We start from the raw sequence: 16615 nt of genomic DNA, 5'->3' as shown, positions 1-16615 counted from the left end.
CTATGAAGTATTTGGGTCTCCCTCTTGGGGTGCCGTATAAGGATACGGTTATGTGGAATGATGTGATTGAGAAGATGGAGCATCAAATGGCAGGTTGGAAGAGGATGTACCTTTCTAAAGGAGGCCGTTTAACTCTCATCAAGAGTACGTTGTCTAATCTACCGACTTGCTTTTTGTCTCTGTTTCCGCTTCCCATGAGTGTAGCTAAAAGGCTTGAAAAAGTCCAAAGAGATTTCTTGTGGGGAGGGATGGGAGATGAGTCTAAGGTGCATCTTGTAAATTGGAACCAAGTTTATCATTCGAAAGTTGCATCAGTTTAATCAAGCTCTCTTGAGGAAATGGCTTTGGAGATATGCGAATGAGAGTGAGGTTCTTTAGTGCAAGGTTATCAAAGCTAAGTATGAAGACCAGGAAGGTGGGTGGTGCACGAAGGAGGTTTCAGGTTCTCATGGTATGGGACTATGGAAGCATATTCGACAAGGTTAGAGTTCCTTTGCCAAAGGCATTCGGTTTGAGGTGGGGGTGGGGTCGAAAGTTCGTTTCTAGCATGATATTTGGTGTGGGGAAGACTTCCCGTCTTTGTTCAGCATCGCTAGACACAAAGAAGCTTGGGTGAAGGATAATTTTACTTGGAAGAATGGGGTTGTAGAGTGGAATGTCATTTTTGTGCGCCCTATTCAGGACTAGGAGGTGGATTTGGTTGCTCCTTTTTTTGATCGGTTGTACTCTTGCAAGATCCCTATAGGTACAGTGGATCGTATTTGCTGGGCCTCGTCTAAGAAAGGCAAGTTCGAGGTTAAGTCGCTCTTCAAGGCCTTGTCTAATTTTGACCATGAGGTGTTTTCTTGGAAGAGTATTTAGCGCACAAAGGTGCCTGTGCGAGTGGCTTTTTTCGGGTGGACCGCTTCCCTAGGCAAAATTTTGACTCATGATAATCTGCGTAAGAGGAACCTTGTGGTGGTGTAGTGGTGTTGTATGTGCAAGAAGACAAGAAAGTTAGTAGATCATCTTCTTCTCCGCTGCGAAACCGCAAGAACCCTTTGGCATACTATTTTTAGTCGATTTGGGTTGCATTGGGTTATGCCTTGTAGAGTGAGGGATTTGTTCGATTGCTGGTGGTCGGGAGGACGTGCTCGAAGCGCGGTAGTATGGAAGATGATCCCTCTATGTCTTATGTGGTGTATATGGATTGAAAGAAATGCTAGATGTTTTGAGAACTTTACTAGGACTATAGAGGAACTGACTCATCTTCTCTTCTTTACTCTTTACTCTTGGACGGCCGCTTGGCTAGCTCCTTTAGTAATTAGTTTTTCTGACTTCCTCTTTCATTTCTCTCCCTCTTAGACGCTCTCTTTTTACATACTTCCTGTGTATATGGGTTGCGTTCCTCTGCGCTTTTGATATATAACATTATTACTTATCAAAAAAAAAAAGTATATTTTTTAGATTATTATTTACAATCTATAAACCGATCCCTCTAACATTTGATTTTTTAGGAACCAACTAACCTCTGTGGTGCATGTATAGTTATTCTACACAAGGGAATGCCCCTTTCCATTTTAATTCATTTCTTGCATGTTCCAGCTAATAAGGAAATGTTACAGTTCACAATCTCTAAATTTAATAGCTTCAAAAGTCTCATGTCTAGCAAGTCCTTTATCATCATACTCTTTCATTTGCAGAAAAAAAAAAAAATTTTAATGTTAGTAAAGTTTTTGATAGAATTCTTCCACTCATAAAAACAAACCCACAAGAATCCGCATTCCGAAGTTTTAGATTATTTTTACCTTCCACTAAAGTTTTGTTAGTCTCTATAAATCAGGTTCAACTGTGAAGTTATTTGATGTACTATCACATGAAATATAATCATGTTAAATGTTAATTGTTAACTCAGAAAATTAATTTGACATTGAAAAACGGTTTTCAAATTTTTGCCTCATTAAATTATAAGTTCTCTTCGCATACATGCACTAGGAAAGCATGTAACGAACGCACGAAAGGATCTAGAACGATAATTTTTAGATAATCAATATGTTAATAATATTCTCAGGCCCATATTAAAAGTATCTCTCCCCCGCAACTATAAGGGATCTGCTCTACATGGTATACAACAAGATCTCTTCCCTATGACACATTTAGTATTTCAATGCAAAGCAATGCCATCCTACACCAAGGGAGGTGTAACACCAACAAGAATGGCATATTTATCAGAAATTGATACCATAAAAACATGCCCCAAAAAAACTTGAACAAAACAGACTCTCAATATTGTTTTCTTGAATCATGTTTTAGATGATTACCTCTGTTCTTACCCCTCGCAACAATATCGTGTCTGGAAACCTATTTGGCACTAGAATTTCATAGAATGGGGCAGAGAAATGTGTTCATGACTAACGTAAGTATTTGTGCTGTCTAACCCACCATTACAATAAATGTGGAGTTACTGCTAGTAAAGCTATTTCTTGGATATATCAAGAGACACCAACCCAATATTAAATATGATAAAATAATAGGATCATATTTCCTTCAACCCTTTCCTCTGAATGATTTATTTGAAGAAACCAAGTTTCTTTCTGTGTCTTATATTTATACCTTAAGCCACATATTGTGTAGGAAAAAATTGGTAAGAAAGAGAAAAACCGAAAATTTGAAAAGCAGGATTTTTTTTATAGGACTGAGATTTCATTATAACAAATTAATCAGATACCAAAATGATCACCAGTTCAACAAATGCTTGAGAAGAAACATTGCGAACTATCATGTACAAGTGCACATCAAACTTTTACAAAATATAATTATTAATTTAATGACTACATTATTCTATTCACCCAGCAATGCAGACCAGTGGAATATTGCCCCCAATTACAGCTTCATAAGAGTTTCTGACTTCAATGTGATCCCTTAGTGCTATGGGTTTTGGATTTACAAACGAGTGTTAAGCTGTGGATTTTGGATTTATAAACAAGTGTTAAGTTTAGGAAAGAACAAATCAAAGGCGAAAAATACTAGAAACAAGGAGATGCCATAAGTCTATATTTACGAGTTTAAGATATTAAAAATGTATAGCTCTCTCTATTTTAATGTTTGTTTATATGTAAATAATCATAGATAGTAAAACAATTAAATCAAATAACTTAACATAATTCACTTGACAAAATTGCATTACACCCTTAATTTCAAGTAAATGGAGGTGAATTTCGAGTTTCTAAAAAGAGTGTCCAACTCAAGTGCCTACAAAGGTGTCATGAGCTCAAGCGTCTGTGATGCCAATTTCAAATAAAAACTATGTCGGACAAATCATAGCTTAATCTTATAGTATTGAAACCAGTTAAGGAAACGACTTTTGATCCCAAACAATCATTCATGGGATAGAGTGGACATCTAGTTTGGGAATAAGCTTAAAACATAAATACACATGCATTATAAACAAATCCAAAAGAAATTGGCTCAAGTGAATAGATATATATATATATATATATATATATATATTGGAACACCAATGGAACCAAGGGTGTAGCATGAGCCACCGGCCAGAGCTCCAAGCTGAAAATTGTCTACCTGTTTTAGAGCTCACTTGATCCTTTCTTGATTTAGTTTTTTCCCTAATTGAGATAGAGAAATCAGTGGAACCCTGATTCCCTGGCTAAAAGCCACAAACTTAAGTGTGGAGGTCAAGCTTTAAAAAGTTTAGAATAGAGCTACAAAAGCAAAAGGTCGGGTCAAGTATTAGAATTGATGTTTGATCTCGGTTGCTTCAGGATGCCAACAAAATTATCAACCAAAAATACAATAAGATTAGCAATTCATCCAGGAAAGCTATATTAGTAGCACACTAAACAAGTCCAATAGCTGCCTTTGGTAATTTAGTACCAAAATCAATTAGTAAAAACTTTTCAGCTCCCAAATCAAAAGATAGTAACTGAATTTGACTAACATAAATCAGCCTACACGACTTTTGTTCGTTTTTCTAGTTCAACATATTCAAGTCACTGCGATGGTCTGGATGCCTTGAACAAATATCAGATGCCATAAAGGAATTTCTATCATCCCTACCCTAAATTGGTAGTCAAGCTGGAGTTGAAAGTAGAAGTCCATGATAAGAATTAAGTATGTAAACCACTTTTGCAACAGGTTTAAGTTATTTATTCCTTGCCAATTTTGGTGAGAAACAAAAAATTCGATGCAGAAATGTGAACATTAAGCAAAGTGATCAAAATGAATTCTGTTAACAGATCACAATTTCACTTATTGGGTTGTACTCCAATGTTCAAACAATCTAACCAACGGAACTGCATCCAGAATAAAGAGGAAAATGCCCTAGAGCAAATACATACAGTTGCCAAAAAAATAGATCGTTGAGCTGGAAGTTATGTAACTCGAATGGGCAAGTTGGAAGTAAAATATTTTTATTCACTGTTATACATCTTAATTTGAGTGCAATGAAAGGGGGTAAAACTCACGACGGAAAAAACCAAAAAGGCATCCAAGAACCCCACTACTCAGTTATATGGACAAACAATTCCACTTTTACACAAGCCCCATTGAGCCATTTCATGCAACATCGACCACAAAAAAAGGTATTAAATGAAACAAAATTGGCATTATGTTCCAACAAGATTGACATAAAACTAAAGCAGCCAAGGATAAGTGGTTTACAAATCTACAACCTGTAGTCAAAAGTTTCTTTCATTTGACTAAAACCTAGCTATTAAATTTGAGCTCATTGGTACTCTTTCAAAAAAAATTAATTAATGCAAGGTTCCATCAATTAACATTTTGCACGTTTAGGATGAGAATAATAAGAAAAGGAAACATCAGAAATGAAAAAGAATAACAAAGATAAAGTGGTCATACAAATTGCTTGGGTCACAACCTATTTCCATTAAACTATCTCCTGGCGAAAACTAGTAGCAAAAAAAGAGTGAGAATATAAAATGAGCATACAAAGCATTGAGTTTTTGAATATGTGGAAAAATAATAATTCTTGTTATTTTTTTATGATTACTATTTAAGAAAATATTGGCATTAAGTTAGATCAGGCTGAAGGTTGCTGTCGAACCATAAAATCAATGCATATAAGACCATTGTATGAAATAACTGGAAGATACTGAAATATACAGCCAAAAAACGAATACATTGGTGTTTAAGAAGATGGAGCGATCTTTAACAAGCATCACAACATATTAATTGGTACAAACTTAACAGCAATATCCCGTCAGTGCATGAAAAAAATCAGTTTAATAGTAAGTATGGGAGAATCCCTGATATCAATCAAATAAAGAAAATACAACTAACTTGCCATGAATTTCTTATTGACAGAAAGTGAGCCTCCACGGAAAAATGATGAGACAATTAAATGAAAAAGAAACTACCAACCAATAATGGTGAAAAGGGAAAAGGACATACAGACGCTTACATACATATACATTATCCCCAAATACATGATGCATGCGCGCGCGCACACATATATATAGACACCAGATATATATGTACATATACATGTATGTGTTTGTATGGTATGGTTATTCATGATTTTATAACTATGTTATACAATACACATATATACAAAATGTATACGGACATGAACACATACATACATATATGTATAAATATATGTACATAAATTTTGTATTTATGTATATGTATATGTACCAGAAATGAGAACAGTGTATAATTTCACAATTCCACAATTTGATTTGCATATATCCACGCAATAAATTGTACGAAGCCCTGAACTGGAAAGCAAGAATCACATATCAAAGCCCTTCATACGTATCTACAAGTACACGAATACTATATATTTCAGAATAAAAAAGCAAGTCACAGTTCCTCAATTTGAATTGCAAACGACTAGTTGACACAAATTCCCACCATAAAGAAAAGAATGAAGGAAACGGAAAAAACCAAAAAGAAAAGTAACTATACGAGCTGAAAATCAAAGCAAATCAACCCTAAATTCAAACCTACACCGAACCCAAATGAATAAGCAAAGCAAAGTGACGCTCAAAATATGAGTTACAAAGAGACCCACATGGCAATTCTCAGAAATAAATAAATAAACAGCACCATATAATGCAAAAACGCAATACCCAATTACCAAAACGAGAGCAAGTGTTGCTCAAAAGATGAGTTGCGGAGAATCCCACATGGCAATTCTCAGCAAACAAACAGCATACAGTGCAAAAACGCAGTACCCATTTCCAAAACGACATAAACTTCGAGATTCATCAACTATTTTCAAGATTTTCTATCTTATGCAGATACTTAATCCAACGTGACAGCCTGTGAAAGTGTGGTGCTTTGGGTGTGCATACTGTGAGAATTGTAAAGGCGATAGGAAGAGTTACCGGAGGTAGCCGGATCTGAGGGCCAAGCCCAAGTACGTCGGAATTTGAAGCTCGGACCCAAAAGCAGAGTTGGGACAGGGTTAGAGAAGGAAAAAGCGGTGTGTAGGAGAGAGAGAGAAAGAGTGTGTTGTGTGTGTGAGAGAAAGAGAAGTGCTAATCTCACCAAGACAGTGGAAATTTTTACGAGAGCGGTGCTATTCACACCAAGACAGTGGAATTTTTTCCTGAAACGCTTGTATGTTTAAATAAGGGCTTCCACAAGAGTATAGATTATTTTACAATAAATATTGAGGATTTAGATCGGATATTTATGTGGTCTTTGTGTTGAGGATTTGACACTTTGTTTTAACCTTCCATAATTTTTACTCCGCCAAATTTGGGAAAAATAGTAAAAGTAAATATATTCATCATTTATTGCCTTCTCAAAGTCTATGTGGCGTAGTCTCCCAATCAAAAAATCAATTTTCATGCATCAAATGTTATGGAAGACCATGTCACATAAACTTTGAGGGATGGAATGATAATAAAGAGTGATGTATAATATTAATCAAATAGTAAATCAATATATTTTAGAGCTTCTTGAAGGTCCATTTACAATTCAGGGTGTTAAGGAAGATCGCGAATACAATCAAAATAATAAATACCCGAGTTTTCTTTCGATCCCAATTCCTTTTTATTAAAATATTAACAACTTTTAACCACAAACGAAGCGGTTATAACCATCCAATACCCATTAACTGCATAACTGTTCTTAAAACTCTTATCTATTGTCTAAATTTAGACAATATCAGCCAAAACTCTTCTCTTTATGCATCCTTTTACCTAAACCATACTTTTTGTAAAGGTGAAAATGTAAAAGTAGATTATTACTATTCACAAATGTTAAATCTGTTTATTATTTCTCTTTGTTGTCTCAGAGTCTCCCTTGGAATAAAGTCTCACCCCCTCTCTTCTCTCTTGTTCCTTCATTCCTTTTTTCTCTTCTCTTTATATTTGTGCTTTTGCTTTTCCTCTACAATGGCGTCGAATCTGAGAGACCTCCAGAACAAGGCTGATGGGTTGCACTTTTTAATTAACTAATTTATATAATCAATTTCATTCATTTTCCTTTTAAAGCCAAGTCCCAAGTAAAAGAGGGAATTTTTAATTTCTTAAATAAGAATATATTTTCCCAAATCAAAAATTGTTGAGCATATTGTGAAATAATTAATCTAAAAAAAAAAAAACAATCTCTGGTGGCAACAGAAGCATACCAAAAACCAAGTAAATTCTGATCCATAGGGATAGTTACCTTCTATGATGAGGTACATTTCAATTTCCAATAGAATGCGGTGGCAATTACCACAAAACATTTGTTAGCATCTCATAATATACAGCAACAATAACTTTAATCTTGGCTAAAAGAAATAACATCCCATAAAACTAAACAGATAGAAACTGAACTAATTCACATATAAAACAAACTCTGCTCTCTTGTAATGAGAGAGAGAGAGAGAGAGAGTGATATAAGCTTCCACTATGTTGAATATGTATGAGTATACAAAATATATATGGTGTAGGGTGGGTTTACTCTGCAGGATGATGGAAAGCAATTACAGTGACCACTGGTGGGAATAATGTAACCCCTTTTGCACTGTAAACCTTTCATGCAAATGAACAGACCGGCTATCCTGTGTATGAGTGGGAACACTACCAAAACTGGTGAAGAGCAGTGACTTTTATATAACAAAAAGTAATTGAAAAACATGTCTATCTACTTAAAGGTTCTAACTGAACTTCCATTCTTCCAGACTGTTGTGACTCCTTTTCTGCAAGAGTACCGGTTGGGCTTAAGAGATCAAGAGAGTCATCTTCCTCATGGTTACCCAGAACAAAGTTGCTTCTTCCGAAAATCCTGTCCCTCCTTCGACGTTTTTCATGGTATTCGAGATACAAGACTATCAATGCACCCATCATGAACCAAAGCATTAAAGCCCAGTTAAGTCCGTGAGCATTTTCACCACCATATCTGTCTCCTAAATGCTTCATTCCACTGATGAGTGCTGCCATGCCGACGACAATGGCAGATCTGCCCACAATGACATGGAAATACTCCCAAAGAAGCCTTTTTGAGTTAACCTCCCCGTTGGCTGGTTTTTTGGGCCGTAGAAATGCATTCACTGGTTGTACACAAGCCAAAACAATTGCAGCAATCCCAAACTTAACATGTACTGAGCTGACATAGAAACCCCGTAGCTCAGCCACAGCAAAAAGAAGCGCAAGTAGGACAATCGCCAAACCCGAGTACTGCAAGTACACATGAATCTTGTACCATCCATCACCTTTAACATGCTTCAAGTATCTAGCTGCCAGTATTCCACCAGGAAACAAAATACCCCAAGCAAGAAACATCATAAACCCATGTACAGCCAACACCGGTCTTAAATCCTCTTCCGCCTCGGCCGATCCTCGCATAAGCAGCACCCGAACGGGCCTGCTACTTGTAACAGAATGCATATTCCTCACATTTAAACGTCGATCTGTCCATCTAGCACCCATTGCCCAAATAACTTTAAGAGGAGTTGTGCGATCAATAATGTTCTTACACTCCGGCCTTTCATCGGGACTACAAGGTGGCTTCAGGGGACGTGTGAATTCCAAAGTGATGATCCCATTTTCTGACCTGCACCTCACATATTTCAAATTCTCACTTGTCGGATGCACAGTCAAAGCATCCTTTCCATCAATCCAATATGTGTTTACCCGTCCTACACCACTTTCGTCAACCCAACCCACATAAGCATAGCTATTCACCATTCCACTACCAAATCCTATAGCAAGATAACCACTTTTCTTCTCGCCACGAGCTGCAATCGATATCGAATCCCCAGACAACGTCCAAAAGAATGTAACTTGCTGATCATCCAAAACAACACTGTTGTTATACATATCTGATAGACCCCCATCAACCACCTCCACTCTCCACCCCATTTTCTCCTCATACAATGAGTTATAGTAAACTTGGTCTGGGGTATTCCTATCAGGTTTCCAAACCAACTCCATTGGACTGGCCTGAACTCCTTCAGCTTGAGGCCCTCCTGCATACACAATCTCACTCTCATTCCTCAATGTGGCATTGCCACCGATTGGATCAGAAGTAATGTACAGAGCAACATTATGCCCTGCTTGTATCGAAAACTTCACCGGCACCCCTCGTTCGACTCGCAGAACCGGAGCCTCCTTCTTGTTTATGTAAAAAACCTTCAAAGGGTTCGGAGGGTTTGGGTAATGCAATGCCGGACCGGACATCACCACGAGCGGAGCACTAGCATCGGCGATTATAAGGTCCTGATCTTCCTTATCCTCTGCATCCAATGGTCCTAAACAATCATCCACATTCTCAGAAACATTCAGCACCAAATTCCCATACGCGACCAGCCTCGGCCCCCCATGATTTTGGGGAAGATAGTAAGGCCTAATTGTATCAGGTGGCCGTAACGATCCGATCGCCCAAATCACTGTCATACTCGCCGTCGAATTCACTGGCAAATCGTACTTCTTATCGACTGGTTCCAACAGCCTTCGATACCTAATAAACGACACGCCGTCGCGCCTGTGCCCGTAGACCAATTGGGTGTTGTTCACCAACCCAACCGAGTCCGAATCTTCGTAGTTCCTATCGGGGCAAACCCCTTGCACCGAACCGTCCAGGTTGGTGATACACTCGCTGTACTCTGTGATGTGAAAGTCGTCCACAAACGGCGTTCCCTCCTCCTTGAACCCCGCCACGGCCACGTCGGCTCCGATCATGAGCTTCGAGGTCGAACTCGGGTTCGCCCACCCGAACGCCATGTAGTTCATGATCCCGGTGGCCGCCTCCAACCCAATATCGATCGAGCCCGAGTCCGCATTCAACGTCCACCGGATCCTAAAGTTCTCCGACAATGTCTTGCAGTTCTCGAACATGGTCGGCTCGGCGTTAACCGGGAGAGACGGCACCGAATCGGACGATTTGTTCGCCGCATCGGCGAGCACGATGTGGCCGAAATCCGACGCGGTGGGGCGGTCCCACAAGGCGAGGACTCGGATCTGGTCCCAGGCCACGTTCTGCCTCAAATGCACGACGAAGCTCGCATTCTTGTAGGTCTCGTTGAGGGCATGGTCGGAGACGATAAACCCGGCGGTGAGGTTAGCGAAATCGGGTGCTATCGCGCCCCACCAATGGACGTCGGAGCCGGGCAGCATATCGAACTGGGAGACCCGGAAAGAGCAATCGTCGAGTATGGTTAGGACGCCTCGGAGCTGGTGCTGGGCCATTGTGAACTCGTATCGGAGGTCAACGAGCGGGCTAGTTTTGGAACAATTCGGACCCGGATCCGCATAGCAGAGATGGAGGAGGCTCAAAAGAAACCCTAGGAAGACGCGTTTTCGAGGCATGAGGAGATCCGGATCTGGTCGGATCGTGCCCGTGTGTTTGGGTCCGAATTGTAAACCAGGTTCGAAAAAAGCGAGAGAATGATAGGATTAGCTGGTGGTGGGTGAACGGAGATTGCCGTATATGAGAGAAATCAGAGAGCGGCGAAGAAAAGGAGGTTCGAATTCGTGGTCGTTTGGGTTGGGGGGTTTGAAGTGTTGCCTTGTTATTCAAAAAATGAAGAAAAAGAAAAAAGTGGGACTGGGAGGCCACGTTCTGGGTTTTGATTGGCGGTGAGACAGTTGAGAGTTTCGTTCGGGAAGAGACGCCGAAGGTGCTTCAAGATGGAGGAGTGTTTTTTAGCTTCTTTATTTATTTTTTTATAATTAATTGAATGTTTTTAGAGGGTTTTTCCATCGTACGAAGAAACATTTGGTCCAATTGTCCAAACTCCAACCTCATGAGTCATGACTGACAATATGTTGCGTTGAATAATAATATATCAGAAGAAATGCGTTTGTCATTTTCCATGCAATGCTTGCGGCGATTGCAAGATGGTATTTCTTTTGTAATATACTTTTCTAAATTCTCTTGCATCAATAATGTTTAACTTCTTCATTTTGTTTTGTCAATAAAATTAACATAAAATGCTGAATTAGTCTTTGTGATTTGATATTGTTATCATTTCGTATAGATTTGGGGTTTATACATACATATATATAAAATCTTTATGATCGTGATCGATTGGCCCACCCCCAAAACTTTTTTGGGGGAATATTTTTTGGTATAGTGCTTGGATGTCACAAAATTTGAAGAGTGAGTGTTTTTGAGTTGTTAATTAATGTTTTTGTTCTAAAAGCATAAAACAAAAAGTATAACAAACCAAACTGAGCCAGTTGTCATTCAAAAGGATGATGCCCTGCTTAATTAGTGATTCCAACATTGCTAGTTTAGATTGAGATCCTGAGCAATTAACTTTTTAAATTACCAACAATTTGATCAGGTAATTGCTGTTAATCCTAATCCGGCTAAACATGTTTTTAACACACCATTATTAAAATCTCGTCACTAAAGCATATCCAGTTAGCTAGATAAGGCCCTTACAAGTTACAAGTCATGAACCACAACTCCGCCATTATGATCAACAGCATTAAAACTTATCGCTTGTTGCATATATGTAACAACAAAATATGTGTTCTATTGACAAATGACTCAAAAAAACTGAACTCTTTTCAAAATACAAACATGTTTTCACCTTTATTCATTTATGTCCCATCAAAACATTTTTTAAAACAAAAAACACCCAAGCATGTAAACAAACATATGAACTCCCATAATTTCCACTAAGAACAAAATTTTGGTCTCAGTTTTTGAATGTGTTAAAATGTGGCAGCTTTACTTAATCCGAATGGATGCAGCAAATTCATCACCAAGTCTTCCAGCCACCCCTCAGAAGCACAGCACCTTTTTCCCTAGCTTCTGGTAGCATCAGGTGGTTCTTTAATAACACAAGTGGCATTGGAGTGAGCTAGGGAATCAAGGGTGACACACCCTTTCTTCAGGCTATTTCTTCGTGCCCACAAAGCCAATCACCATATCCACTGTGATACCTGCACCAAGATCTAAGAAAACAAATTCCTTCAACACGGTCCAGATAACCTTGCCTTTCAAAAAAGAATTGAAAGGGTTTTGTGGCAATAAAATTATTAGGAGCAAGATTAATTGTGTATGAAAGAAAAGTGATGCAATCTTGAGCTTCACTTTTCCAGACAGTTAAAAAGAAGGCAGACTCGCCATGTACCGAACACTGTTTCATTGTTTAACTGGATTAGTTTGCTATAAAATGTAATAAACATCAGTCAAAACAAAAGAACTTCCATTTACAAGACATAATTAGCACACAAATTACAACATTGTAGCACATATTTCATTCATCAAAAAAAGCAACATTGTAGCACAGCGACACTGCTGCCTCGAAATAGAGAAGATACAACACAAATGATGTTGGATGAAAGAACAAGGTGTATTCCCATATACTTGCTACATTTGCAGTTTAAATTTTCCATAAAACTGTAGACAATAACAGCCCAATTTGTGTTGATGAAAAAAAATAAAAACACTAACATAAATAGCAACAATAGAATCAAAGGATGATGAGGACATGATAGTTGCATACCTCGAGAATGAGGAGAAGAATGAACTGTCCAGTTGATGACAATTTTGTTGAAGCAAACAGCATGCACATTTCTGGTATATGTTTTCCTAATCTCATAATCCTCTTCAAACTAAGCCCCTTACACGGCCCTCTTCATAAATCCTTCAAATAAGATCAAAAGAGCATATGCAACACATGCATGATGAGAACGACCATGAGGATAAGGTGAAGAATGAAAACAGACCGTTCCATTCATGACCGATTGCAGAAGCAAACTGCATGAACATCTCTGGTAACATATATTACTATCCTACTCTCCCCTCATGAAAGGAAAAACTTAGGAAGGATTTTTTTAAAGGCTTCAAAGATGTAGACATGAAACATAAATAAATAACTCGAATAAGAGGGACTACAAAGTCGAGAAATGGTAACTTTCGACGCTAAAATTCAAATAAAAATCAGAAATAGATTGATTCTTTAGCGAGATATTATATTGATTATGACAGAGAGAGTTCATAAGGATGTCATCACAAGGGATAAGCTCAACTCCTATGGATTTCCCATGAGTTAAAATTATAAATACTTATGCAACGAGCTAAAGAGTAAGAAAAGTACAACGACAACCAATAGATAGCAATGAGGAAAAAGAAACTCAGCAGAAGCAAAGAAACATCATAAATTTTTATTCAAAGACTAAATGCAACAATGTACACGCAACTCAAGCTACAAAACCAGTTAAGGTTTCAGTTACAAAGCAAGCAAAGAAGATAAGTTACCACTAAACCAACAACTTTTTGCCAGTGTACAAAGAGAACTGAAAGTCTCACACTTAAAAGTAGTCTACAAATATTCATCAACAGTTTTCCCAATTATTTTCTTTCAATTAGTACTCTGTCCATTCTCGACACCGAGACCATATAGAACACCCGCATACTTCTCCGTAGAGCCGCTGAAGAAGGTCTCCCTCAACTTCCTAAACGTAGAAGCCGTCAGCAAACTATCAGAACCCGCTTGATGACAAACACCAACTCTCTCCACTTCCAACAACTCTGCGAGCTTGTTCAACCCTCCATGAAGGCTATTGCAAAACTTCATCAAATGCTTGATATCGTACACCGTGGGGAAATACATATTGATCAAATCAAAGAACCCCGCCTGTGTATCGGGCAAACTCCGGCATGTCAACAGCTTAAGCAAGTACCCGAAATCATACCCACTATGGAAGGTAACCCATTGCACACCATCATTCAACACAATCCCGGACGACATCAAGAGCTCACCGAAGCGATTCACATCAATGCCCTCCTCATTATTCTTCTTGAAATCAATCCCACACTGGCGCAACAACTCAATCGAATCGCTAGCGAAAATATCCTCGCTTACATTAAACTCGCGGAAATTGAATTGCCAGATGCAGAACTTATCGGTCCCGCAGGTGGGCAGATTCCCATGCTCATCAGAAAATGTGAGACCCAATTGGATCAACTTCAACATATCGACATTGTCTTTCAGGGTTTGATAGTTATAGTCATTTATATTCTTGAACGTCCCCACGGGGCGAAGAACCACGCCGGGGAACTCGGTGTCCATAGCAATATACTTATACGCGTCAACAATTTCACGGATCAAAGCAAATTCTTCTTCCAAATTATCGCTCCAAACCTCACGGATTTGAATCGAATCGCCTTTCGGTAAAATCGACATTTCCAATTCTTAAATTCAGGCAACAGAACGGAAAATAAGATCAAACCCAGATCTGGAAACACAGCTTTTAACTGTTTTGTGCAACTATAAATTAAGATTTCAAAAAACGACAGCGTTTCCCGTTACCAAAAATAACAAACCAAAACGAGAACAATCTAGAAAGCATCCAGAACCCTCCACGAGAACCTGAACTCAACTGATTTACTGCGAATCTGAGTCCAAAAACGTCCCCGCTTCGGTGTTTCCACTAGATCTGAAACAAACCCAATAAAACAAAGCGTAAATCAAAAGGAAACTACCAGTATTGAACTGTAACAACACTAATCGGAACCCTAGACAGAAAATGATTGAACGCGATAGATCTGACCTTGGATTAGTGAAATCGGGCCTTGGAATTAAACGGATCTTGGGCTTGGAATCGGCGATTTCCGCTTCTTCGAAGCGGAGTCTCTCGGTCAACGAACCACAGAGATGGGGATGAAGGGTAGAGAGAGAGGGAGAGAGAGGGAGAGAATAACGTGGGTCTGAGACCTTTACTGGGAGGGGGGTGGGCTTCTTTTAACGAGTGGAAATGACGGGGGCGAAAAGAGGAAAGCGATTTTGCCAAGGAGCGCTCCCAACGGCGTCGTTCGCGCTCGCATTAGGATGTCTACTCTTTTTGCATGATTCTAATCATTTTATCATTTTATAAACTCGATCATTATATTTAATTAAATTATTTATACTTTGTCACCTATTCATTTCTAGTTTTTAAAAGTATCTTCATTTAACCCCTTGAATTTTTAGCCTTTTTGCAATCATCCCTCTAAACTTCAAAAAATTTTAATTTAATATATCTAATTTTGAAAAATTTGCAACGTTACCAATTCATTCAAATTTTCTGTTAAATTATATCAGAGAATGTCAAAATACCCAAAATATCAACGTTAACAAATAAGTAAAAAAGAAAAATGATGCCATCTATCGCCAAACCACCCGAAGCTCTTGATGATAGTTCAGCTATTCCCTCTAGTCAATTTGAGGTGGTCCGACCATCTCGTATAATTTCTTATATATATATATATTATTGTGCGACACATCTCTTATAATTTCTTCTTATTATTTTTATATTTTTATAGTCTTTCACTCTAAAAAAACACGCACGATCGATATCTTCACGATTTTCGATCAAAATGTTTAAAAAAAGTTTGGTGTGGGGAATTATTTGTTATTTATACTTATTATGATGAGTTTTCCAATGAATTTGTTGCAAATCGGTATAACCACATTAATTAGTCGATTTTACATTTTGGAGTTCTTTAAAATAAAATTGTTCCATTATTTTATTATTATGATAAGAATTGTAAGATGCCTGATCACCATCAATTTGGTAAATCTGTATAATATAATTAGATCTCCTATCCCTCCTTCGGCCTCACCAAGAGCCCCTGAAGAATTAAGAAATACTTCCTTGACCATATCACACACCCATCAACATTTTAGTACGTGTTAGAAATTCTATATGTTTTACTTTTTACAAATAAAAATAAAATAAATATATATTTTTTTGGGTAAAGTCCACATACCCCCCTCAAACTACTACCGAATTGACAATGTCCCCCTCAAACTTTCAATTGTGACAATGTCCCCTTCAAACTACCAAAATATTGTCAATGTCCTCCCCCCCTTCAAGACTAGCAATAAGACAAAAATGCCCCTATAGATTTCTTAATAAGACAAAAATGCCCCTATAAATTCAAAAAAATAAAAGCGTTTTTTAAAAAACGAAAAATTTTAATTTAAAAATAAAAAATTTTAAAACAAAAATTTTAATTTTTTTTTTAAACGGAAATTTTTATTTTTTATTTTTTTTTAAAAAAAAAAAACTATTTTTTTTATTTAGTTTTAAAAAACAAAAAGTTTCATTTTACTAAACGAAAATTTTATTTTTTTAAAATTTTTTTCTTATAAAATTGATTTTAAAAAAAAAAATTGGCCAACGTTTGGATTTTTTTTTTTTTTTGGTTAGTTTTAGGT

The 16615-nt window shown here is 37.7% G+C and overlaps 3 protein-coding genes across 4 annotated transcripts in view; all 3 read right to left on the bottom strand.

The window, feature by feature from the left end:
- The window catches only part of LOC132190620 (CHD3-type chromatin-remodeling factor PICKLE), a 37672-nt gene extending 31149 nt beyond the window's left edge, over nt 1–6523 (bottom strand). The window contains exons 1-2 of one of the 2 annotated variants that reach the window (XM_059605659.1): nt 6348–6523; nt 5653–5735 (exon numbers count right to left, since the gene is read on the bottom strand). The gene's annotated coding sequence lies outside the window, so the exon portion shown is untranslated. The remainder of the gene's footprint in view (nt 1–5652; nt 5736–6347) is intronic. The other variant, XM_059605658.1, reaches the window with a different exon arrangement.
- A 1253-nt stretch (nt 6524–7776) lies between these two features.
- LOC132190240 (cytochrome b561, DM13 and DOMON domain-containing protein At5g54830) lies at nt 7777–11085 on the bottom strand. Its single transcript, XM_059605164.1, has one exon. The coding sequence runs from the start codon at nt 10761–10763 to the stop codon at nt 8097–8099; it is 2667 nt and encodes an 888-aa protein (XP_059461147.1). The 5' UTR covers nt 10764–11085; the 3' UTR covers nt 7777–8096.
- A 2468-nt stretch (nt 11086–13553) lies between these two features.
- Nucleotides 13554–15142, bottom strand: LOC132190078 (probable CCR4-associated factor 1 homolog 7). Its single transcript, XM_059604957.1, has 2 exons — nt 14967–15142; nt 13554–14852 (listed from the first exon to the last, which is right to left on the bottom strand). Exon 2 carries the CDS (start codon nt 14597–14599, stop codon nt 13775–13777), a length of 825 nt encoding a protein of 274 aa, XP_059460940.1. The 5' UTR covers nt 14600–14852; nt 14967–15142; the 3' UTR covers nt 13554–13774.
- Nucleotides 15143–16615: the final 1473 nt, after the last annotated feature.

Source organism: Corylus avellana, chromosome ca8 (assembly GCF_901000735.1).
Source record: "Corylus avellana chromosome ca8, CavTom2PMs-1.0".
NCBI classification, from domain to species: domain Eukaryota; kingdom Viridiplantae; phylum Streptophyta; class Magnoliopsida; order Fagales; family Betulaceae; genus Corylus; species Corylus avellana.
The sequence above is the reverse complement of the archived record's forward strand: the minus strand, read 5'-3'. Positions and strand labels throughout refer to the sequence as shown.